Source organism: Gracilinanus agilis, chromosome 5 (assembly GCF_016433145.1).
Source record: "Gracilinanus agilis isolate LMUSP501 chromosome 5, AgileGrace, whole genome shotgun sequence".
Classification (NCBI taxonomy): Eukaryota; Metazoa; Chordata; class Mammalia; order Didelphimorphia; family Didelphidae; genus Gracilinanus; species Gracilinanus agilis.
In genome coordinates, this window is record NC_058134.1 from 106,988,762 (window position 1) to 107,014,232 (window position 25,471).

Below are 25,471 nucleotides of genomic sequence, written 5' to 3' on the forward strand. Positions count from 1 at the left end.
TTGAATTTTTTTTTCTGACAGATTTAGAAGACAGTCCTTTCCACGCAATTAAAGTCTTTTATGAGTATAATGACAATGTTAACATTGGCATTCAGCACTATTTACAATAACCTGTTATATTTAAAAGCCTTACATTGTCTGCCATATGTCTATTTATGATAAATACATTTGGTAGTAATGAATGTATTATACAATTATGTTGTTTAGTCTCCTTGCCAACATGACAGTCAATAATTTTATGTTTCATTTATGAAAAGTCAGAGAATTACAGAATTGAAAGGAACCTAAGAGGCCAATTCTTAGCTAAAAATGTCTCTTTTACCATGTGGAAGATGAATGGTCATTTAGTCTTGGGTCAAAGACCTCTGGTATTGGAAATCTATGACTTCTTAAGACAGACCATTGCATTTTGACTAATTTGAAAGGAGGTTTTTTCCTTATGTGAATTCTAAACTTATCTCTTTAATTTTTTTACCCATTATTCCAAGTTCTGTCCTCTGTAGTGAAGCAGTACTACTTACTTAATCATCTTCCATAGGAAAGGCCTTTGTGTATAAGAAGACATTCATCTCCCCTAAGTCTTTCTTACACTAAACATTTTGGCTTCATTCCACTGACCCCCATAGGGTATAGATTCCAAGCCCTTGAGAATCCTGGTTACCCTTGTTTGAATTCTCTCCAAGTGTTGAGCAGTTAATAGTTAAGACTATTTCCTATCTTCTCCCAAGTGGAATAAATGGGATAGAATTGGGAAAATGGATCTTTATAAGTTTAAGTCTGACCTCAGATACATTCTGGCTGTGTGACCCTAAGCAAGTAACTTAACCCTGTTTCCTCATTTTTATCATCTGTAAAATGGGCTGGAGAAGGAAATGGCAAACCACTCCAATATCTCTGCCAAGCAGACTCCAAAATGGGGCTCCAAAGTTAGACATAACTAAAAAGTGACTGAATACCACCAACAAAAAGCTACTTTTAGTTTTCTTGACTTTTGTGTTACTCTATTGACTCCTATTGAGCTTACCATACACTAAGCACCATAGATCTATTTTTTTCAAATTAACTGTTTACTAGTCACATTTCCCCCAGTTTGTAATTCTGAAATTTATTTTTTTGAACACAAGCATATTTGTCCATATTAAATTTAATCTTATTATATTAAAAAAATTATAAAACCTTCACATTTCATCTCAGAATTGATACTAAATATTGGTTCCAAGGCAGAATAGTGGTAAGGATAAGGCAGTTGGGGTTAAGTGACTTGCCCAGGGTCACACAGCTAGGGAGTGTCTGAGATTAGATTTGAAAGTAGGATCAGGTCTTCAGGTCTGACTCTCTATCCACTGAGTTACCTACCTGCCCCAAGGCCCAACTTTTTAATGTCTCATTTAAGAAGACTCTAATTCCTGGTTTTTGGTTTTTAAAAAATCTATATATTTTTGGGTTTGGGTTTTTTTTTAAATCTATATTTTTTTTTATCTGTTACATTAAAATATCCAATTAACTCCCTCTCTCTCTTTCTCTTCTTTTTATATACAAATATATATGTATGTATATATAAAAGTACGTTTGTCTTATTTCTGTTTAGCAGTTCTTTCTCTAGAGGTGGACATGTGCAAGTTATTCTTCAAACAATATTTCTGTCTTATATAATGTTCTCTTGGTTCTACTCATTTCACTCTTCAGAATTTCACATAGATCTTTCCATTGTTTTGTTTTTAATGGTGATTGGTGGTTGGGGTTTAAGTGACAGATTATTTCTTAGGACTGAATAATACCATAAAGTATGTCTGTGTGCATGGATCTGAGATTCTTCAACATGCTGTTCCAATATTATTTTTAAGAAACAATCTGTCTCAAAAACTATTTCTGGTAAAAGTCTAGGCAAATCTATAAAATATTCTGTTAGGAAATATTTATGAACGACTTGTTATATTCAGAACATCATATAAAAATATACATACATATATATATATGTATATATATGAGGAAAGAATACACATATTCTTTCCTCTCAAAGAGCTTCATCAGGTAATCACTATAGCACAAAGTAGGTGGTGTTTAGGCAAAGCCTAGAAGGGTAGTATGTCATGCAATGCCTGATTCAGGCCAGGTTTGCTATTAGAATAAATTGAAGACACCTGTAGAAGAAATAACCACCAATAAAGAAGATTTACTTAATTACAGCAAGAGAAAAATATTCATCAAGGCTATGCAGAGAGGACATTGTACTGATATATTCGGCCAAACATCAGGAGGCCAATTGGAGCTTCATGTAGCTTTTTGCAAATAAGAGACCAAGATGTTACTTTGATAGCCTGATCTTCTTGAGCCAATTATAACTCAAAGATAATTCCAATCTTTTTAAAGGAAAAATTAGCCTAAAGTGGCTAATTCCCATTCTGGGAAAGGTGTGGATCAACAGCCAAGTGTATATTAATTTTCTTTCTTGTGGTCACCCTCTATAATACAGGAGCTTCTCTTCCAACCAACTTATTACTATAGCTGCTATCTGGCTGGACAAATTTCATTCTTATTTATTGAATAAGCCAACAGGTGAAGCTGATGAGCCACTTGTAGCAATATTTAAAAAATCATTGAGAAAGGGAGAAATAGTTTAAGATTGTAGAAAAGCAAATACCCCCTTTTCAGAAAAGAATAAAATCCATAAGGTATGTGCCAGTAAATTGAATTTGATTCCTTTTTAAAAAATATTTAAAATTTTTTATTATTCATTTTGTTTTATTATTTATTATTCATGTTTTCCTTTTTAAATTCTGAGTTCCAAATCAATTGGAGATTGATACATAGAAACTGATATTTAAATTCTGAATTTTAAATCCATATCAATTATACACATGGAATAAAGTGAGACATTTCCATGTTAGCCATATTTTTTTTTAAAGCAAGAAAAATAAAGTAAGAAAATTATACTTCAACTTGCACTCAGAGTTCATTAGTTTTCTCTCTGGAACATATAACATTTTTCATAATGAGTCCTTTGGAATTATCTTGGACCATCGTATTGATGAGTTGCCAAATCATTCACAGTTGATCATCATTACAGTCTTACTGTTTCTATGCACAATGAGCTCCTGGTTCTTCTCACTTCATTTTGCATTAGTTTATATAGGTCTTGCCATATTTTTCTGAAACCTCCCCCTTCATCATTTCCTACAACATAATAGCATTCCCTCACAATCATATGCCACAACTTATTCAGCCATTCTCTAATTGATGAACACTTTCTTGATTTCCAGTTCTTTGTTGCCATAAAAAGAAATATTATATAAACATTTTTGTACATATAGGTAATTTTTCTTTTCTTTTAATCTTTTTGGGATACAGACGCAGTAGTTATATTGCTGGGTCAAAAGGTATGTACCGTCTTATAGCCCTCTGGGTAATGGGCATAGTTCCAAATTGTTCTCAAGATTAGTTGGACCGATTCATTAGTATACCTATTTTTCTCTCAACCCCTCTAGTATTTTTCATTTCTGATAAGTGTGAGGTAGTACCTCAGAGTTGTCTAATCAATAATGAGTTAGAGTATGTTTTTCACAAGACTATGGATAGCTTTGATCTTTTTTCTTCTGAAAATTACCTATTTTTCATTTTTAGCCATTTATCAATAGGGAAACATTTTTATATATTTGACTCAATAATATACTCACTATATATCTGAAAAATGAGATCTTTATCAGGAAAAATGCTATAATTTTTTTCATATTAATTCAGTGTCTAGGGTACCTTTTAGCAAAATATAGTTTATCTGGTTATTCCTTTTAATAAGGTCTATTTTGCTTTTGTTTTGTCTGAGATCATGATTGTTCTCCCTGCCTTTTTTTTAGTTCAGCAGAAGCATATTAGATTCTGCTCCAGCTATTTATTTTAACTCTGTGTGTGTCTTTTTGTTTTAAGTGTCTCTTGTAAACAACATATTGTTGGATCCTGATTTCTAATCCATTCTTCCTACTTCCTTTTTTATGGGTGAGCTTACCTCATTCACATTCAATTATGATTACTATGTATTTCTGTCCATCCCATTTTCTTTTCTTTCTTCTTTTTTTTTTATCCTGCTCTTCCTAAAAATGTCTGTTTTGTTTCTAACTATGCCTTCTTTAATCTGTCCTCTCTGTTATCATTCTTCTCCCTCCTTTTTATCTTCCCCTTTACTTCCATTGGAGAGGCTACATTTCTACATACAACTTAGGGTATATAGTTATTATTCTCTCTTTGAACCAATTCCAATGACACTGAGTTTCAAACATTGCCCTCCCTACCATTTTCCCCTTCACAGTAAAATAACTCCCTTTTATGCATCTTTTATGTGAGAAATTTTTCATATTCTATTTCTTCCTTCTCCCAGTGAAACCCCCTTTCTCACCCCTTCATTTTTTGGGAGCTCATTCTAACAACATCAACTCACATCCATGAACTCTTTCTATGTAAACCCTTTTTAATTGCCCTAAAAATAACAAAGTCTTGGGAATTATATTTCATTTTCCCATATAGAAACATAAGCAATTTAACTTTATTGAGACACCTATGATTACTCTTTAATATTAACATTTTTATACTTCTCTTGAGTTTTGTGTTTGAATGTCAATTTCTAATCAGCTCTGTTCTTTTCATCAAGAATGCTTGAAAGTCCTCTATTTCATTAAATATCCATTTTTCCCCTGAAAAAATATTGAATTCGATTTAAAAAAAAAATTCTGGCCTGTATTATCAAAAGGATAGTGAGTGAATATTTAGAAGTTAGAGTTCTCTAAATGAAAGGCTGGAGAGTTTGTCTTTTATCCTACAGTATAAAAATTATTAAAAAAAAGATAAAAAAAATCCTACCTCGCCACCAAAGGTTTTTGTGTAAGGAAAGGTCATTTTCAAGCCTATCCTTTCAAAAAGTTACTTTAGAGGTTATTCAAAGGATATGTTCTAGTGGGGAAAAAAACAACAAAAAGTAAAGAAACTGGGGAAATCAGTCAATTGACAAGCATTTATTAGGTGTACTGTATGAGGCACTGGGGGGAATGCAAAGGCAAAAGTGTAACAGACCTTTCCTTTAAGGAGCTTATGTTCGTTTTGTCATGAGAAGACAACATGTATATACATAACACAAATCTGGGGATTTTTTTTGGTGGGGAGTGGACATTAAGGGGCCAGGATTTAGAGTGGGGATTGGTTGCAGTGTGAGTGGAGAGATGGAGAGGACACAGATCTGAGAGAGCTTATGAAGATAGAAGTGACAGTCTTGGCAACTGTATAGAGGATAAGGGAGGAGGAATTCTCAAAGATGATTCTGAAGTATTTAGATTGGTGGTTTGGAGAATGGTGGTGGCACTATTAAAAGAAATAAGATAGTTGAAAAGAGTGATAGGTGCAGAGGGGAAAATAGTTTGGATTATGTTGAATTTCAAACGTTAGTGGTACATACTAGTGATGTCTAGCAAACAGATAGTTATAAGAATAAACAGAGCCAGTACCCAAATGTTATGATAGAAGGAGAGAGAGAGAGAGTTTATGAGGGGAGACTCTCTTCTAGCTCTTCCCACCTGCCGAATATACACTCCCGAGACTTTGAGGGGGTGTCACCCCTAAACTAGGTGACCTGGATGGTCCTGCCACCCCATAGGAGTTAGGGGCGAGGCTTCAGAGGAGGTATGGGGGGCTCCAATCCGATTCTGAATGAGGGCAGGGTTCATACAAGCCTCCCCCAAGGTCAGTCTACTTCACAGCGGGTGGTCTGGCTCTAAGATGGAGGCAGCCAGACCAAGCTGTGATTCCCCTCCCCCTCATCTCTCAGGCACTCTGGAACGCTGTCTGACTAATGAATGGCTTTTATTAATCACAATTCAGGGATTGAGGAAAGGGGTGAAAGGCAGAGGGATTTTGGGGTGCCCTCTTCTCTATTTCAATGAGGTCTGTCACTCTGGTGGGAACCTTTGGGGTTCCCACTCCTAAGCATCTCCCCCCTTGTCCCTTCTCCTTCTGTTTCTATTTCTATCCTTTCTATAATTGTAAGTTAGACCAGAAAAGGTCTCTCAGCAAGGTTGGGTAATAGGGGAAGGAACCTAAGAGATTGCTCCCAAAATGGAGTCCCAAAACTTAGCTGTCTCGACAGTTGAAGTCTTGCTAGATGAGAAGCGATGGGATGCCTTTGACCAGGGAATCGGGGTATCAATGTCCAAAGAAAGATCCTCAGGAAGCTCTCAGGACTGGATTCGAGCTGAGATGTTCACCTCCCTCTCTCAGGCCTCCACTGGAAATCCTTTTTTTTTCCTTCCTCCTCCCCAGAATTCCCTCTGGTCTTAACTGTCACCAACGGCCCCAGGAGAATATATTAAATGATGTTTAGAGAGAGAGGATGGAGAGAAAGGGAATAAGGCATCCACATGTTTGAGAGTCACTCACACTTTGAGGGTCAGAGGATGATAATGAATTGCCAAAGAAGACTGATGTTCCACCTCATCCTCTGAGGGGAAAGGATTTTGATGTGTAGAGAAAGGAAGATGAGATCTCTCAGGGCATGTGACTTTAGTCTTCTCAGAGAAGTAGGAGGAAAGGTCATGGCTGAGAAAGAATGGTGATTTTAGTTGAGGGGTTGAGGGAACTATTACATGCAGCTTTATGGGGAATATAAAGGAAAAGAGACAACTCGTGAATTGAAGGTTTGCTATGTGTCAACAAGAGCCCAGTTGAGGTTAATAGCATGACTTTTTGGTGGACCTAATCTCAATCTGGTTTATGAGGAAGAAGAGGGGATGAGGCTTCAATCCCTCCTAGGAATACTGGATCCTTGATTCAAGAACATCCAGAAAGAGAAGTCAACCAACAGCTTTCCTCATCTTAAACATGGTGATCTCAATGAATATACTTATACAAATGACTGAGTGAGTCAACAAGCATTTATTAAATGCTTATTATCTTTTAAGTATTTGAGCTAGGTACAGGGCTTACAAAGAAAGTCAAAAGCTGTCTTTGCCATCATAGAGTTGGAAATTTAATGGAAAAGACAACATACAAATAATTATGTACAAACAAGATACAGGTTAAATTGGAGATAATCTTGTAGAAAAGACACTAGCTTTCGTGGGGACTGGGAAACGTTTCTAGCATAAGGTGGGATTTTAGCTGAGACTTGGAGGAATCCAGAGAAGTAAGGGAACCCAGAAAGGAGAGGTTTTTAGGCATGGTGGGCAACCAGTGAAAATGCTTAGGCAAGGAGAATCAAGGAGGTCTCTTTCACTGGATTCATAGACTATGTGGAATGGGGTAAAGAATAAAAAATCTGGAAAGCTAAGAAGAGGTCAGATTAGGAAGGGCTTTAAAAAAACAACTAGAGAACTTTATATTTGACTTTGCTGGTGATAGAAAGCCACTAAGAGTTAGGAAAAACCTCCACAGGGTAAATCTAAATATCTATCTCTCTTGATGGGAAAGTTGTAAGAACATGATCAATAATACAAAATACAAAGGGCCAACAATTTGTCCCTTTCCTGGGCATATCCTGAAAGTACAAAGACAATAGAGAGGATGACTTGTCTGGCTGTTAGCTTTGCCTAAACCTTCAAAGAAGCTCAAGGAAGGAACTCTGTAGGAAGAACCTCAGATGTAGGAGATTGGAGGTGAACAGCACAGGCTTGTCATTCCACAGAATAGCTAATATCTGGTAATGCAGCCAACTAATAGTGAAAAGATCATTCCAGGGTAATCAATTTCTTATGAGAAGGGATTGAAAAAGTCATTGGATTAAGTTGAAATATAATTCTCTTAAATAAGAAGGGAGGAAATTGAGGCTCAAATTAAGCGCCTAGTCCAAGGTCACACAGAAGAGTGATAGGATAAGGGGGATTGTTGGCATCTGAAACTAGATAAATTGATTCAAAATTCTAGGCTCTTTGCATTGCACCATGCAGTTTCTCCAGAGACAGTTGTAAATAATTTGATAACCAGGATACATGTTAATGAGAATACATGTTAATGTGGGAAGATGTCCATGGCTTGCTGCCATGAGCCAATTGCCTCAAATACATGTTGGGAAGCCAGACTACACCCCATTCTCATGGAAGAGAAGCTACGAGGAGGGATTTTTAAAGGAAGCATATTAGAAGAGTTATAGGAACCCCAGGGAAGCCAGAAGAAGCTGACAAATTGACCACCTGAGCTATGATAAAATGACATGTATTTGGACCATTTAAGCAAGAGAAGAGACCATCGCTGTTACCATGGGTTTATAAGTCTGACCCTATTTCTGCTCTTTGGGGGAAGAATTGGCTTATTTTAGAGAGATAAGAAATCCAAGTTAGGTTTCCAGGTATGAGTATGTCATGATGAGCATCCCACAAATCTTTTCCTTATAAGGTGTTTGTGTGTATTTTTCTACTATGTTTGAAATGAAGGGGATTTGTCAATTGGGATATATTTATGGATAACTCTTTTCTCCAGGTATTTTGACCATTCAGGCATTTCTTGGTATTTTCCTTCTGCTGTCTCTTTTACAGCCTAAAGAGAATGTTAAGCTGTTGTTATTATTGTCTGGGTGTGGATGACCATTTGTTGGGGATATGTTAGAGAGCATTTTGTGGAAATTAGCTTAGTTTCTGTTCTTAGCTGCCTTCCACCTCCACGAGGGGGCAGTAGCAGCTTCTGAATTGTTTCTCCTTTTCATTCCTTTCTGTTGCCTGTATTTGGAGAGCTGGAGCATACTGATAGAGGCCATATTTCTTAGATTTTTTCAGAAAGCCTGATAACAAGACAAAGGGCAATTCTAACAAGACTGTGTGAAAAAGAGCATCTTTTGTCAAACCTTCGGTTCTAATTTTTGGCTCATAAAATGAGAAAGGACAAACTATAAAGATTAGAAAAATGGCTAAATGTGAAAACAGAAGACCTAGATTCACATTCTTCAAGTGTAAATTTGGGGTTGAGTCTATCACCCTGAAGGCTCCTTTCAGCTCTCTGTTACTATGATCTTCTGATTATCAAATGCAATTATGACCTCTTAGAGGTTTAGGCACTGTTAATGCTTTGACTTGCAAATCTCAGGCTGGTGAATTTTTTTTTTCTTCTTTTTTTAGGATGAAAACACTTGAGCAGGTTTGTTGGCAGCAGATGAGGACCCAGTGAGTGAGAAGAAAGTGAAGATGGGAGAATGAGAAGGCATGAATGAAAGGAGATTCATAGAGGAGACTGGAAAGAAGAGAACAAGTAGATGGATTATCCTTGCTAAGAGGAGTACCTCTTCATCATAGACTGGAGCAAAGGAGAAGACAATGGTACAAGAGGCAGGAGCTAAGGACTAGGCAGAGACTGTTCTTATTGGGTCTCTGGGATGATAAGTTTGGTTTGGACTAGGACAGAAACTGTGATAGCACTCCAGAGATTCAGGGTTTTGCTTTCCCTACTGAATGAGAGATAGGACTGTTTAGTCTTGCAAGGAGCTCTGGACCTAATCCAGGTAATTCAGCTTTATACCTTTTTAAAGTTATTGGATAAATAAAGGACCATGTACAGTTATATTTATATTTGTGGGAATAAATCCCATTAAAATAGAGGAATGTTAGGAAGCAAGATAGATTTCTCCCCCCAGTATTATGCAGTGTCCTATGTTGAGGCAGCTAGATAGTAGTTAGAAAGTGGATAGAAAACTGGACCTGGAGTCAGGAAGACCTAAGTTCAAATTCAGCCTCAGAAACTTATTTTGTTATTCTGGGCAAGTCATTTGACCCTGCATGGCTCAGTTTCCTCAACTGTAAAATGGTGATAATAGCACCTAAGCTTTAAAGATCAAATGAGATAATATTTTTAAAGTGTTTAGCCTGGATCTCAATCCCCTCAACCACCTAATTTCCACCTCACAGCTACTTTCTTATCTCTGTTCCTACCATACATACATAGTAGGTATTGAATAAACATTTGTTCCTCTCTTTACTCCATAAATCCATACCCTAAACCAGGGAGGTTTAATCTGGAGCCCACTGACTTTTTAGATTTCAGGGGCTCCATGAACTTTGAAGAGGAAAAAACTGCATCATTATTTTTTATAAACTTCTAACTTAGATTTAGCATTATCAATTCATTTATTTTTTATTCATTATAATTTAGCATTATAATTTCATTATATTATTGAATTATAAATAATAAATATGAATTGTAAATTCATATAATTTCACATATGTAATTTCATATATATTCATAATTCAATATAATTTAGCATTATCAATTATGAATGTAGGGACAAAATAATATTCTGAGAATTCCTATGATTTCACTAGACAGGCAAAGGGACATAACACATACACACAGAGCATTTTAAACCTTTTAAAAAGAGGTGGAGCTAAAGAAGAAAGATAGCAAACTCTGTGAGAGACCCAGGGCAATTGGTGTTAACCCAAAGCACCTTTTAGTGTTGGGTGAAGTGCTTAATCTCTAGCATTGGGTATTTGATTGGAAGCACTTAGCTTAGTGCAGAGATCTGGGCCTAGAGTCTGGAAGCCCTGAGTTCAAACCCAGCCTCACACACATCCTAACTGTGTGATTCTGGGCAAGTCACTTAACCTTTGTTTACCTTAATTCACTGGAGAAAGAATGGTGACCACCAGAACGTTTGCCAAGAAAACCACATAGACAGTGTGTTCCATGAGATCACGAAGAATTAGACATAATTGAACAACAACAAAAATTTAGCCATTATTAATAAATAGAATCAGATAATTGATCAGCAATACTCTCCTTGAAGTACTCTTAAAAAATGAATAGATATCTTGAGTCTTGAGCTGGGAGAATTTTGAGAGTCTGTACTAGAAGGAAAAGAAGCTGGGACATGCTCCCTCTAATGCTAACTTCTGAGACTATATCTGATTTTTATACTATGTCCTCCCATGAAGTCATATTATTTGAGAAACAGAAAATAAAGTTCTTAAAAATATTGCAAATGAATGACACTTTTTCTATGTTTTTTTTAAATAGTCTCTTTTTGGGAAAAAAGGCCACTCCAGTGCTGACAATATTGATCATTACATGGCCAGCGTTTCTGTTACTGGACCCAGAGCCAGACTGTTGATGGTCTTTGGGCTAGGGTCTCAAAGGAAGATGAAACTCTATGGAGAGGGCATGGCAGAAATAACAAGAGATCAATAATGGACTGTTCTCCAGGATATAACTGTTAGAGCAGTCTCTTAGCCCATGTTTTTGATGGGGGCTGGAAAAAGACCATTTGATTAATTGGTGTGGGCAATTATATCCCTACTTCAATAGAAGAGTCAAGCACCATAATGCTCCCTTTTTAGACTGGATTCATGGCTTTGAGGCTAAGACATTTTCTAGATTACTCCATCATAACTAGTCTTAAGAGAAAGTTAAAAAACCAGATGTATGATACTATCATAGGGAATGAGTATCTCTGGGAATGTATTGAATTCAAGGAAATAGCTAGAATACAATGTTATTCATTTAAATGTCAGGAAATTTATGAAAAATTGTGTCATTTCCCTGTCTTGGACTACCAGAAGACTTTAAAAACTTCAGAAGGGAAAAGAAGAATAGAGGAAGAAAAAAATAAAAGGAATGAATGAATGAAAAATAATGAACAATATATATATATACATACAATATAAATAAAAATAAGACAAAATAAAAAGCTTACTAGCACTTACTATATACCAAGCACTATATTAAGTCCTTGGGATACAAATTCAAAAATAAAAAGGATATAATTATATAGCAATCCATCTTGTGGATGTCCAAGTTATAAAGCAAACTATCTGGGAAAATGTAGAAAGCAGGAGAGATTGAAGTCTGACTCAAGCCTTTATGTCTGTTATTCCTGGGGATAATTCAATATTTTAATGAATTAGAGATCAAATCTATGTGGATATTACCTCCATTGTTGTAGGTTGCAACCCATTCATAGCTTTTTATGATTCTTCTTTATGTTTTCCAACAGGTCTTCCTCAAAGACTTTACCACCTGGAGCCTTTCTTTGGTCACTTAGTTTGTGGGTATGAATTTAGTCTATCTGTGTTTTTCCAGTCTTGTCATGTGCCTGGACAATCTCTTTTTCTGATCTTTGTTAAGATCTTTGGGGGACTTGACTGAAACAATGTAATTGTTAGGAAAGGTAAAGCAGAAAGCCCTGGATGGTAAAGGAGCTTTCAACCCTCCTTAGGAATAAACAGGAAATCAGATAATACAACTAAACTTCCTGTAGAATTCCCTCAACTAATCCCAATATGTTTCTTCAGGAAGACCAGCCTCCTGGCATCAAATGTTAACTAAATCAATATTATTAAAATAACAATGTGCAATAACGCATCTGACTATTAATAGTAATGATGGCAGTTAAATTCAACTTCAGGGAGTAAGACTGGATCCGACTCTGTCCCTTCAAATTGCCCTAGAACTTCCTTGAGGCTGTCACTGTTGCCAAGTCTACTAACAAAAGGTCAGTAGCTGGTTTGATGTTTATAAACAAAACTTTACTTGAGGCAATCAAACAATAAGGGAAATTGATAGAAGGGAAGAGGGTTTTAGGAATCTCAGAATGAAATTTGATTTTAGCTCAAAGTACTTAATCTAACAGCTTCGAAATGTTTGATAGCTGAACTAACCAGCCCTCCTGGCCCCCTCAGGCCACCAGTGGATCTGGCCCTCTTTAGTGGACACTGCCTGCCTAAGGACAAATTAGATGGCAGCTTGACTGAAGATAAATAGATGTAGAGATGGATTTTCCAAATGACCTTTTTTTGTGGCACTTTATGAGTCCAAGTCATCACTGACAATATGCTACAGCCTACTTATGCCCATCTGTGTATCACTCTATTGCCCTTCAGATCATTTGCAATTTTGATTAGTCAGAAACTGGTATTTCAACTATCAATGACTAAGAGAGCAAATCCTTTTAGAAGACCTGCAAAGTCTGTTCCATTTTGTGCTTGTTTGTTGTCCTCCTTCTGTGTTGATCTATTAATGTCCCTCAATGATCTGGCTTAGTAGAATCTCATGTCAGACTTTCTGCAAACTCATTTTTCTCTTAATTGTTTTTTTGGGCAAGTTCTTACTTTTTAACAATCTTCTACTACTACTATCCTCAAACCATGTCATATTTTATAAGGAAATTTTTTCTCTAAAATAATGTTGACCTTGTCTTCCTTGTCTTACAGCTAGCCATAGATATTAAATGCTGGCTGAAATAATGTCTGGTCTCTTTTGGTCTCTTCATGGTGATGACTACATTATATCCAAAAGCAATGGCGATAATTTAGGCCAATATCTTTACCTTTGTTCATTTTCCCTTCCACTTAAAGCCATTTGCTTTTTAAATATGTCCTGCTTGGAGCTCATCTTACTGTTTTTCATGTCTTCTTGGATCTTCTAATTGAATGGAGAGGGAAATGACAGGTGGGACAGAATTTTGCTATCTCTGTTGGTATTTTTGCTATGTGTAACAACCCAGGAGACCTAATACTGATCAGAGAATTAGCTGAAACAGCAAGGAGGCAGGATTCAAGAATAAGCAGACAAAAACAAATGCATAGCTAGAGTCACAGGCTAGGTTCTGGGGTAGCTAGACATCTAGATAGAATATCAAGTCTAGAGAGAAGATGACCTAAGTTCAAATCCTGCCTCAGTAACTTGCCAGTTGTCACCCTGGGAAAGTCACCTAAAAAAATCTCTGCCTCAGTTTCTTCATCTGTAAAAATAAGTACTTCAATAGCACCTATCTCCTAGAGTTGTTGTGAGGATAAGTCCAGTGATATTTGTAAAGTGCTTAGTGCAATACTCAGCTCATAGTAAGCACTATGTAAATGGTGGCTGTTATTCTAACATGAAGAAGTCTCATGGAACCAGTCAGAATGAAGTTATTGTGAAAATATTAGGATTAACAGGTGCTGCTTGAGAGATAATTACAAGGACATTTCTGTGACTTTTTTTTTTTGTAACCCCTGAATACCTTCGACATTCCCTTCCTTTGACTTGGCTAGACTATATATTCAGACTGTGCAGTCGCTATTTCCCATGACTGTGTCCTATAAGAATTCCTTTTCTGTCCTCCCTCTCTGGGCATCCTTATCTGGCATGTTGCCCAGAATTGCAATTCCTCCACCCTGAATAAATCCTTCACTTTATTTACTGATGGCTTAATTGGTCCAAGTTTTGTTTACTAAGGTGGACATGTTTATGTGCTAGACCCTCTTTACTCCGTGCCCTAGGATTGGAGGTAACGTAATAAGTGGCATCTCCTCTCCTAGGGGGCTGCTTATCCACTGGCAGTACTATGTTGCCATATAGCTCGCCTGAAGAAGCCATTTTTACTTAGATGGAAAATAGGGGAAAATCAAGAAAAGACACGAGCAATTAAAGGGTTATCACTTTTTTTTTTTTGCTTAATGGTCTAAGTCAGAACCTAGAGGAAGGGGGAAAAGAGGAGGTTTCTGGTGTCTTCAGCTGTTGGCAGCAATTGTCTCTTTGATCCAGTCCACATAATTGAAGACCTTGGTATATATACCAGGTTTTTTCTTTGCAGCACAGCCAACGCCCCAGGAGACAATACCCTGGAGTTCTCTGTTACAAACCAGAGGGCCACCTGAGTCTCCCTGGGGAAAGAGAACATGGATGAATGAGGACAAGGAAAGAAAGAGAAGGGATAATAGCCTCTACATTAGTTATCTAAAGGGGGGAATCATAGACTTTTAGAGTTGGAAGAGTTCTTGGAGATCTTCTAGACCAGACCCTTGTAACCCCTTTTTTGCATTACGAACCCCTTTGGCAGTCTGCTAAAGCATATTGACATCCCAGAATAATGTTTTTTTTTAATGCATAAAACAAAATTCACAGGATTATAAGGGATATATATGTATACATTTATATGCATATATATGTACTCACAGAGAAATATAGTTATATCTATATACTAAACAAGTACACAGACTCTGGGTTAAGAACCCCTGTTCTAATCTAACTCTCAATCTATTTTTTAAACCCTTACCTTCTGTCTTAGAATCAATACTCTGTATTGGTTCCAAGGCAGAAGAATGGTAAGGGCTAGGCAATGGGGGTCAAGAGACTTGATCAGGGTCACACAGCAAGGAAGTGTCTGAGGTCAGATTTGTCAGGACCTCCCATCTCTGGGCCCGGCTCTCCATCCACTCAACTACCTAGTTGCCTCCTCACAGCTACTTTCTTATCTCTACCTTCCCTGCTCCTGTACTGTACTTTTTTTTCTTTATGCTCAATTCCACCAAAAAGGAATTAAGGACTTTGGACCAAAGAGCCAGTGGGTATGGGATATCTTTGTAGCTTTCCTTCACTAAAGGAGCCCTCTTTAAGAATGGAGCAAAACCAATGACCACTTTGGTGGAAGTGGTGTATAGGACATTACTGGTAAAGTCTATATTGGACTAAGTGGTCTTTGAAGACTCTTCCAAAATGGTGATTAGGTGATTCTCTTGAATTTTAGCCTTCTTTCCTCCCAATTTGGGGCTGCTTTAGGAAGCAAAGTTCTGAGCAGGGAAAAACTTCTTAATCTTTTTAGTCTTAGAGGCCTGATTAGGTTTCCCTGCCCCCTTTCTGCCTCCACCCCTGACTTTTCTCACTTGGGGGGGTCTTTACAGGGACTTAGAACTCCAACATCCAGAAGGATAGGATTATACCTTGCAAGAATCTTTGCCTCCCTCTAGGAAGCCAGCACAGATCATGTTTTCAGTGATCTTTTCAGGGTAGGCAGCCTGGCATATAGCATCAGATAGGATTGGGGCCCTCAAACACTGCAGCACATCAGGGTACTTAACTGTGAAGAAAATGGGGAAGGATAGAGGAAAGATGGTTAAAACAGCAGGGTAGGAAGATCCAGAAATCAGGGAAGACAGGGAGATACCAAGAGAATTTTAATCCAGGAATGAAAAAATAGTTTGCATTTTTCCCTTCTCTGAACTCTAAAAGCAATTTGTAATTTGTCATGAAACTTCTCCCATTCCTTCCTGTACATACTATAACTGCTTCTGTATTTGTCTTATCTTCTCTTTTCGGGTATAAGCTTCTTGAGGGAAGGAGGGACTTGATTGTGTCTTTGGCTTCACCTCCCTTACACAAAGCAGATACTTAAAGGATGTTTGGTCAAAGAATGAAGAGTAACTTAAGTGGTAAACCAATGGTTCTGATGAGATGGTCTTTGGAGGGAAATGGTAATTTTATTCTAATAGTGTTTCAAAAGTATTTATGGTTTTGTAAACAGATTAAGGTAGATTTGTAAAAAGAGACCCTTGACCAGTGGTGTTTGGACACAGGTACCTGCATATATATAGCAGTGGTAGAGAGGGTATGAATGGTAAATGAGCTCCAGGTGTTTCTGGTGTTTAAGCCATACCTGGTGGTAAAGGACTAGGTTAACCAGTAGAACTTGGTAAGTGGAAAAACCCAGGAGAAGGAAGTCAAAACTAGAAAGACAAGGCAGTTACTTCTGGTCACCTTAAGGAGCATGAGGAGTCTAAATAAAAGACTGAGAGTAGGGAAAAACCATAGATTTCATCTAGTCAAATGCTTTCATTTTACAGAGGAAGAAACAGAGGCCAAGAGAGCTTTAGAAGAAGTATAGAAGCCGAGATTCTAATCCAGCTCCTCTAACTCCAAGGCCCATGGAACTTCCCACTGACCTTTTTAAAAGCATCCAGTCATTTAATGTTTTCTGGAATGGGCTTAGGTTAGACTGGGCCATCAGTTAGAGAGTAAGAAATGTAACTTCATAGAAAACAGGAGTTCTTAACCTTTTTGATGCCCTGAACCTCTTTGGCAGTCTGCTGAAGCATATGGACCCAATATATATAATTACAAAGGAAAAAAATTATATTGAAAGTTATTAAAATATTGAAAAAAAAGTTTAAGGATCTTAATCTAAGAACCCCTGAACTAAGTAGAGAATTATCCTTACTTTCACTCAGGGACTTAGAATTGGGTCAAGGGTAAAAATAGACTTCCAGGAACATGGTCAAATAATGTTAGATTAGAGAATGCCTCCATACTTTTGGAATTGGATGGTTCTTTGCATTATTTTGGCTCATTTTGCTCTAGCCTTTTATTTATTAAGCAGTTAACTGTGTCCTGGTTGAGTTAAAAAGAGGAAAATCTTCCAGTAGCTGGAAAATCAGGAGAATCATTCAGTATCCTTTAGGTAGGTTGGTGGCAGTTGGGGGAAAGAAAAGGAAGAAACTTTTCTGAGTAATGGCTTTGGGCTTATAATGTGGCCCTTCTTTCCAATATCCTGGGGCAAGTCATTACTAACTATCCAGAGTTTTAGTGAGGGGTATTATTATAGAGAATAAGAAGGAAGAAGCTGACCTGAGGTGTTTGTAGAAGAGAAGGAACATGGAGCAGGAATATAATTATAACTAACATCCTTACAACGCTTTAAGATTTACCCTCAGCAATCATGGGAAGTAGGTATTATTATTATCCCCATTTTACAGATGAGGAAAGTTGGGTTGAACAAATTAAGGTGACTTGCCCATGACCACACAGCTAATAACTATCTCAGGCAGCATTTTAGCTCCTGACTTCTTGATATTTCCTAGCAGGCAATGTAACTTACCATTAAGATTCAAGGTGTTGCCCCAACCTGAGACGAGACATTCTGTGCCCTGAAATGCACGGGATTTGGGCAAGGAAATAGTAGCAACTCGGTCATTGAGAATGGCAGGTGTTTTCAGTTTGATCAGCATGATGTCGTTGTCCAGGGTGTTCATGTTGAAGCCTGGATGTAAGATGATCTTGGCCACATCGACAAACTGTTCATTTCCTTCGATGTTTCTGATGTTGTTCTCTCCCAGTCTCACTTGGAAGCTCTGGCTGGGATGGAAAATCTCGCCCAATTAATAGAAATGTCTTCAGGAGCTATTCTTTCCCCAGCCCTGGTTGTATATTCTATCTAGTTTTGGACTCAGTTGATCATGAATCAACTATAGAGCATTTCAAGATAGAACATCAAGCATATATGGGGAAGGTGGGAATATGTGCATATGTGACTTAAAAAGCAATGGAGAGTGGAGGAGAAGGTGCCAGTAATTAAGAAAAAACATCTTTAAACCAGTCCAGATGTTGCTTGCTAACCTACAAGGGGACCAGATACAAATGAGCTTACTCTATGACCTGCCCTGCTTTCCTCTCTCCTTTCCCCTCAGCCATTTATTGGAGGTGGCTCTGTAGACAAAAAGGCTAGGTTTCTCAGAATTTCTCTCTTTCCTTTCCCATTTTGCACAATTTCTCCCTAAACTTTCTAATCTCCAAATCAAGCAAGATCTAAATAAGGAAATGTACAATAGGAATATAGCATCTCTTTTCTGTACATTGTTCTATGGATCCAGTCTATGATGGCATATACATCATAAATATTTTCTTCAAGAAAGTAATTTGCCTGTACCAGATATGGCAAACAGTAAATAGCTCATAAAAACTGGAAATTTTGACAAGAAAAAATTGGCTAGGGGTTGGGCAGATACTGTCACTTACTGGGAATAGCAGTGGGCAGCAGACAGAACCCAGTCTTCATCGATGAGGGAGCCACCACAGATGTGGTAGCCCCCATTTAGGGACACCTGGTAGGGGAGGGACTTCTCACAGGTGTATCCTCCAACAATTTTGTCCTCATCATCAAGGAAGACAGCAACTTGGGAGGAAATAGAACAAGTAAACAACAAATTAGCAGTGTTAAACACTTGAGCACCAGGGATGATTTCAGTGATTTATCGAAACTGTTACCTCTAATTCTGAGATTAAAGAATTCCATGATTACTTGAATTATAACTATCATTAACAACAAAATTGTATTACTATTTCTTATCTTCATCAACCTTATCAATCATTTACCATTATGACAAAGCAGGCAGAAGGGGTATGGGGCTGAACCCTGTGTTTCTTTGGGTTCAATAGTGAAAACAATGGTAATGGTAATAATGAGCAGGTAGAGAGATAGGTGGAGGGCCAATTCATTGGTAAGTGGAAATGATTTTTGTCTCTCAAATTTTTTTTAGAATTTACAGAAGAAAAAAAATCTGACAAGAGTCAGAATAAGTCTGAGCTTATTCAAAAGAATAGTCATAAATATTCCCTCATTTGGCCAGATTTTCAAAATCTTGAAAGTTCCATCTGTAAATCAATGTTGCCTCCACTTTGACCATCTGTATTCTACTTTCTCATAATTCTTAGCCTCTTTGTGTCAGATAATGTTGACCTCAAAACAAACAACTGATTGAACGAATGAATAGATAAATACATAGACTAATTAATTAAGTAGTAAGCAAAAATCTATTGAGTTCTATTCTATTGTTTTCTTTAATCTCTTACTCTAGAAAGTTTCACTTCAGACAGAATATACACTAAGCAAGATCCTCTACTCTCATTTCCTCTGCGTCTTCTCCATTCAGGCACACTCCCTCTGTTCATTGACTTTTTATGATCCACTTCATCCTTTTCCTAGATCTAGTCAAGCATTCTTCCCTCTTGGCTTCTTACTTGTCCCTCCCCGACTGTCCCAAACTTCCATTTCCACTTGTTCTGAGTTCAATCTCTTTAGCTAGATGTGCAGGTAAGTGTAGAACCTCTGTGGATGCATATGATAGAAGAAAGACTTTAAATGAAGACTAAAAAGACAAAACCTGTAAACAGAACCTAGAAAGGGATGCTAGGGGAGAAAGAAGAAAGCTAGATAGATATAAAGAGAGGATACGGAAAGCTAGAGTCAGTGGAAAGGGAGGATACTAGACAGCAGGGGGAGAGGAAGAAGTTCTGAAAATGTGAGACTGACAGAGGCATGAAAGAATAAGTGGATCTTACCAGCTTCTCCTACAAAGGCTAGAAAGAGCAGGGACTTCATGGTTGCAGAGGTCTAGCTGACTGCTTTTGGAAGCCCCTGCTTTATACCTCCCCCAGTGAAAGAAGCTATTGTGTGGGAGAAGGAAGTTCATTTTTTCCTTTAGCTACCTAACCTAACCAGTTTTCTTTTTTTGCCCCCAAGGTTTTGCATCAGTACTTGAAATATAGTGACTTTAGAGACTGATGACTTGCAAATAATCTAGATGGATTTGTGGACATAAATAATACTTAATCTTACCTAGGACTTCCAGGATGGAATGACCAGTTTCCCAATATAAGCCAGGTTTTCTTAAATGACAATCAAGAATTTCCCTGTTGAGTCCCATTCCTCAAGGATAGGATTAGAGTGATGGTGGGGAATGAAGAGGAGGAAGTTGTAGTTGAATGTGGTTCTAGAAATTCCATTCAATGTGCTGACATCTTGGAGATTTATTCAACTTATTACTGGAAATAATCTGTGACTATGAATCAAATGAAAGACCAGGGCTGTTATAAGCAAATGATTCCCTTGTTCAGGGTTCTGGGAATTTTAAGACGTTATCCTGTCCATGTACCTGAGAAAGAGGTCCCTTCTCCCAGTCTAAATTCTAGATTTTTCATGGAATGAGAATGCTAACATGAAGTAGGGTTTAGAAAATAGTTTGGCTCATTTGTCTCAGCTAATCCTCCTTAGATTTGATATCTTGGTCCTCTAAACACCCTTTTTGGAGATTCAGAGATTTTCACAGGATAAAAAGCAAAAAAAAACTTTTATTGGCTTGTTTTTAACATTCACAGAGAAAAGCACTTAACTTGAAACAATTAGGAAAATGAGAGGGAAGACAGTAGGGAAAGGGAATAGAGGGATAAGATATATGGGATCACAATCACCCAAAAGATTAGAATACAACCAGATCTCCAGAGGGGAAGGATATATCCTTGACTTGGCAAAGTTTCTTTTTTTTTGCCCCCAAGGTTTTGCATCAGTACTTGAAATATAGTGACTTTAGAGACTGATGACTTGCAAATTAATCTAGATGGATTTGTGGACATAAATAATACTTAATCTTACCTAGGACTTCCAGGATGGAATGACCAGTTTCCCAATATAAGCCAGGTTTTCTTAAATGACAATCAAGAATTTCCCTGTTGAGTCCCATTCCTCAAGGATAGGATTAGAGCGATGGTGGGGAATGAAGAGGAGGAAGTTGTAGTTGAATGCGGTTCTAGAAATTGAATGAGATAATATTGAAAAGATGACAGGAAGAAGGAGGTGAATAATTATATGAAAGATTTTATCCAAACCAAATATTCAGTGCCAGGCTCTTGCCACTCTTTTCAGTTCCATGAGGGCACGCCTGGCCATTCCCATAAAATGGAACCATTTGAGGATGCAGAAGAGGGTCAAGTATTTTATAAGAACAGGCAAGATCTTGCTCAGTCACTTCTGTTTGGTTTCCTATTGCCAATGTCATTGACAGGCAGGCTCCAAGTAGGAAGCTGACATTTTCAATAGGTGAGATTCCAAATATAGTGTATCTGGGGGAGCTGAGATTAGGCAAAGTGGATGTTCTAGGATAAGGAAAGACTGGATATTCCAAGTGGGAGAAGAAGAATGTTTGGGGCCTATTAAAGTAGATACAACTATTAAAATAAAGACTAAATCCTAAAAAAACCCCACAGAAAACTAAAAATAGATATTTTTTGAAGTGATAGGGGAGAGAACTACCAAATCTGGATATCTGGGTGCCAGGAAAGAATAACTTTTTTGGATAGGAGACTGATATGTTTAGCCAGATTAATACCTTTCTTCTGGGAGGAAAAGGGAAAATATAAACAAAGCTAGAATGATGAGTGACTTTATGGATACAGATGATGATATCAAAAAAATAACCTCTATATTTATCCTTAGCTCACTTACCCATGTTTGCCAAATTAAATAACCAATTTCGTTGCAAAGTGTATGACTATGCTATGCTAGCTTGTTTCATTTATAAAAGTCTCTAGTTCTTCTATATGTAAAACCTCAAAGACCTTGACCCCTTATGTCACTCTGTATTAACCTACATAGTATTCATAGAGCTGATTGCCTGGGTTTGGGATATGTATGTGACTGTGTTTCAATTTCTTAAATCCAGAACTGTGAAAAGTCAGAGTTCATAAAAATCATCATTTTCATTATCACTGTCATTTAGACAAAGAAAGTTATGCTAAAATTGGTTAGCAAGAAATTTAAATTCACCATAATTTAAAAGATAGGGGGAAAGAACTGGATGAACTACATGCCACAATGTGTCTTTGTACTGAAAATTTCCAGAAGTTGTGATTGTGATTTTTTAATTCCTATACCTGATTAATGAAACTGATCAATGAAAAATTGTAGAGAATAGTAGTTATTCCTCAGAAATAGAACGGGAAAGTTTCACTGTGATTTCAGAAAAGAGGAAGAAGGTAGATTCTTTAAATAATAGGCTAGTGAAGCTTCAATTCCTACATAAATTGCAGACTGGATTATTAAACATGATTTGAAAGAGCAACAATCATTATGAGTTAGCAGAGATTATCAATATGGAATTATGCCAGACCAAACTCATTTATTCTTCTGACAGAATACTTGACTGGTAAGTCAGAGGAATATTATAAATATATTATCCTTGTCTTTCAACAGGATCTTGGATGAATTATTTTATCATACTTTTGTCAACAAACACACCAGTCTGACTAACCTAGTAATGTCTTAACTATGAATCCAACATTTAGTCTTATAATTAAGTATGCAATCTGCTATCAAGAAGGATTCTTTTCTGCCTTAGATATTCAGTTAGAGTATCAAGAGTCCCACTCTCTCTGGTGAAGTGACACAAGGATTCATGGGCTAGTGATTATTGAAATCGTTCAGTTTATCATTTTTTTAATGTAAAAAGGTCTAAGATTTTTCCTCTCTAGCCACTGACACCTTTGGTTGCCTTTTAAACCTTGAAATTGATTTCTCAAATCCTTCAAAATTGTGTAAGTACTAGTATAGACCACATCTATATATATTTGGTTTAGTTGGCTTTTTATTCTAATCTTTGTTTTCTTCAGACCCATTTCCACTCTTTCATGCAGCACTACAGAGACTGTGATATCTGAGTTCAAATGTTGTGCTTCTACTATCTTTGATGGTGAAAATAATTTGTCATAATCTTTACAGATATTTTCCATTTAAAAATATTTGCTGCCCTTCATTTGAATCCTTAGAATTATCTTGCTTACTTGAATTATTTAACAAGTTCTTTATAATTTTTCCCCTCTAGTACTACACACAGATCTATAAAATGGTACTGCTCATTATCTTCCTCTTCTGGTCTTAGAGATTTTACAGTGGAGTTTATATTCAAAATTGGAATTGTCTTCAGTTGCCTTGTCTCTCCACTTAGCAAGAAGATTCATTGTTTGATGATTGAAGCAGTAATAAGATTCTTTTGATCTCTTAATTTTGGCAATTACTTCACATTGATTCAGCGTACTTAGGAAATGATTGTAGTCAGTGTTCATGCCTTCTTTTTTCATCTCTTTCCCATTTTATATCACCAACAGCTTGTTTAAAATGGGTAAGATTAGCATTCTCTTCATTGAACACTGTATCTTCTCATATATATTCTTTCTTCTGATTTAGCACTGATTTTGATATTTGCTATAACAAGTTGGTAGTTTGACTATGTACAGACAGCCAATCCAGAAATAATTCTCACACCAATAACCAGATGTTTCCTGTCCATTAAAATATAATCACTTTCATTTTTATGTCATTCTACTTTTGGCTGATGCTGCCTGATTATTGCTCTCCTCTTACCAAAAAAAAGGTATTCTTTCTCTCTCTCTCTTTTCTCTCTTTCTCTTTCTCCTTCCCTTTTTTCTTTCCTTCTTCTCTCCCCCCTTCTTCCCTCTTGCCATATACATTTTATATATATGTATATTATCTATATATGCTTATATATATTTATATGCATTTTATTCCTACTTGAATAGTGAGTGCCTGATTTGAATCTATCCTGCAGTTTCCATGTGTTTTCATTGGTATCCAATCCACTTTAGTGGAGTATTCCTCAGTCTGAGCAAAGAGCAGACAGAATATGGATGTAGACTTGACTTGAAGAGTGTGGTGAGACAGAGTACTAGAATGGCTCAAGATACATTTTGAAAACAGACAAGAGAGAGAGGTAAGAAGGGAAGTGAATTTTCACGTTATAGAAGACTCCCTTGGCCTCATGCTCCCTCAGGTATCAGTTGCTGTGCTTACTCTGTTCTTTCATATTCCTTAGTATTCTGTTAGCTCCCATGAGATATCCTAGGTGAATAATTCAAGCCTGGACCAGCTAGAAAGAGACAGATTGTCCTTGATAATAGTCAAAGTGAAGTTCAGAGTTCCAGGGACCAAACATCAAAGGAGTCCACCCAACATACATCATTTAATGATTACCAGTTTTCCTAGAAAGTGATCTGAGTGAATTCTATTTCTGCAACCTTGGAAGGTGAGATGTTTATGATAAGCCAGCATATTTATTGCTTTCCTTTCTCACAGGAAGGAGTGGCAGGGACATAAGGGGAAAGATCAGACTTCAACCTGGAGAGTGGAAATTGAGATTAGTTTAGTTTCTGTGGAATGTGCTTGGTCTTGCTGATATCATGATTTCTCCCTAATCTTATTAGATTGCTCTGCTTCTGTTATTCTGTGAAGTCTTAGACTCATATAATTAGAAATGGAAGAAAGCCTAGTGGTCATTGAGTTCATTCCCTTTGTTTTCCAGAAGACAAAAATGAAGCACAGATTGGTCATATGACTTGTCCAAGGTTTCAAACCTAGAAATTGTCAAGTTTTTTCTCCATTATGACATTTAGCAGTCTTGATGTTTTAATGCCAGGCTCTAAACTTTAGGCATTGCCTATTGAAGTGGGATGAGCTTAGTTCAGCCCTGTTTGGTTAAAAGACCATAGATTTCCACAAAAAAGTCAGCAAAGATGTGGATCTGGAAAGAGGAAGCAAAGAGATGGATAGCCTTTGTGATGGTAGAAAATATTTATGAACAAAATGACAAATGGTTATAATCAGGATCACCTAAACAGCAGGGAATGGCAGAAGGAAACATAGATTAATAGAAAATATTTCTTAAAAGATTAGACTAAGCAGCTGGCAAAATGCCTCCCACAATAAGATAGAAACTTAAAGCACCAAATGTTTCTAATCTTAGGGTTTACTGTGATGGCTGGATTCCATTCAATTTGATTAGACTTTAGTCTTTAAGTGATTCTGATGTAGAAGGCACTGTGCTTCTATACCTCCAGGGAACTTACATTGTGTTAAGGGGATACGCTATCTACATACATAAGTATGTTCAGAATGTATGTATGTCTCTCTGGTTCCACGTGTATATATGTCCATACACTGTATCTTTGATTGACTTACCACTCTTTGCCTCAGGGGACATTCCCATTCATGTTCAACATTCCATAACTCCATTGTACAAACAGGCTCAGAAAGTACCAGTTGATTCTTCTCTGGTTAAATGACTTAGCAGAAGTATCTATTCTTGGATTATATTATCAACTTCCTATAAATTTTTTTTCTCCATGTAGAATTCTTTTTATT

The 25,471-nt window shown here is 37.0% G+C and overlaps 1 protein-coding gene across 2 annotated transcripts; it reads right to left on the reverse strand.

Moving 5' to 3' along the window:
- Window positions 1-14,427: 14,427 nt before the first annotated feature.
- Window positions 14,428-19,864, reverse strand: LOC123248520 (cationic trypsin-3-like). 2 transcript variants are annotated; one of them, XM_044677315.1, is made up of 5 exons: window positions 19,825-19,864; window positions 18,502-18,658; window positions 17,585-17,835; window positions 15,654-15,790; window positions 14,428-14,597 (listed from the first exon to the last, which is right to left on the reverse strand). In XM_044677315.1, the coding sequence occupies exons 1-5, from the start codon at window positions 19,862-19,864 to the stop codon at window positions 14,445-14,447; spliced, it is 738 nt and encodes a 245-aa protein (XP_044533250.1). In that variant the 3' UTR covers window positions 14,428-14,444. The 2 variants fall into 2 exon arrangements, with proteins under 2 accessions (XP_044533250.1, XP_044533249.1); XM_044677314.1 differs by having other exon boundaries at window positions 17,585-17,841.
- Window positions 19,865-25,471: the final 5,607 nt, after the last annotated feature.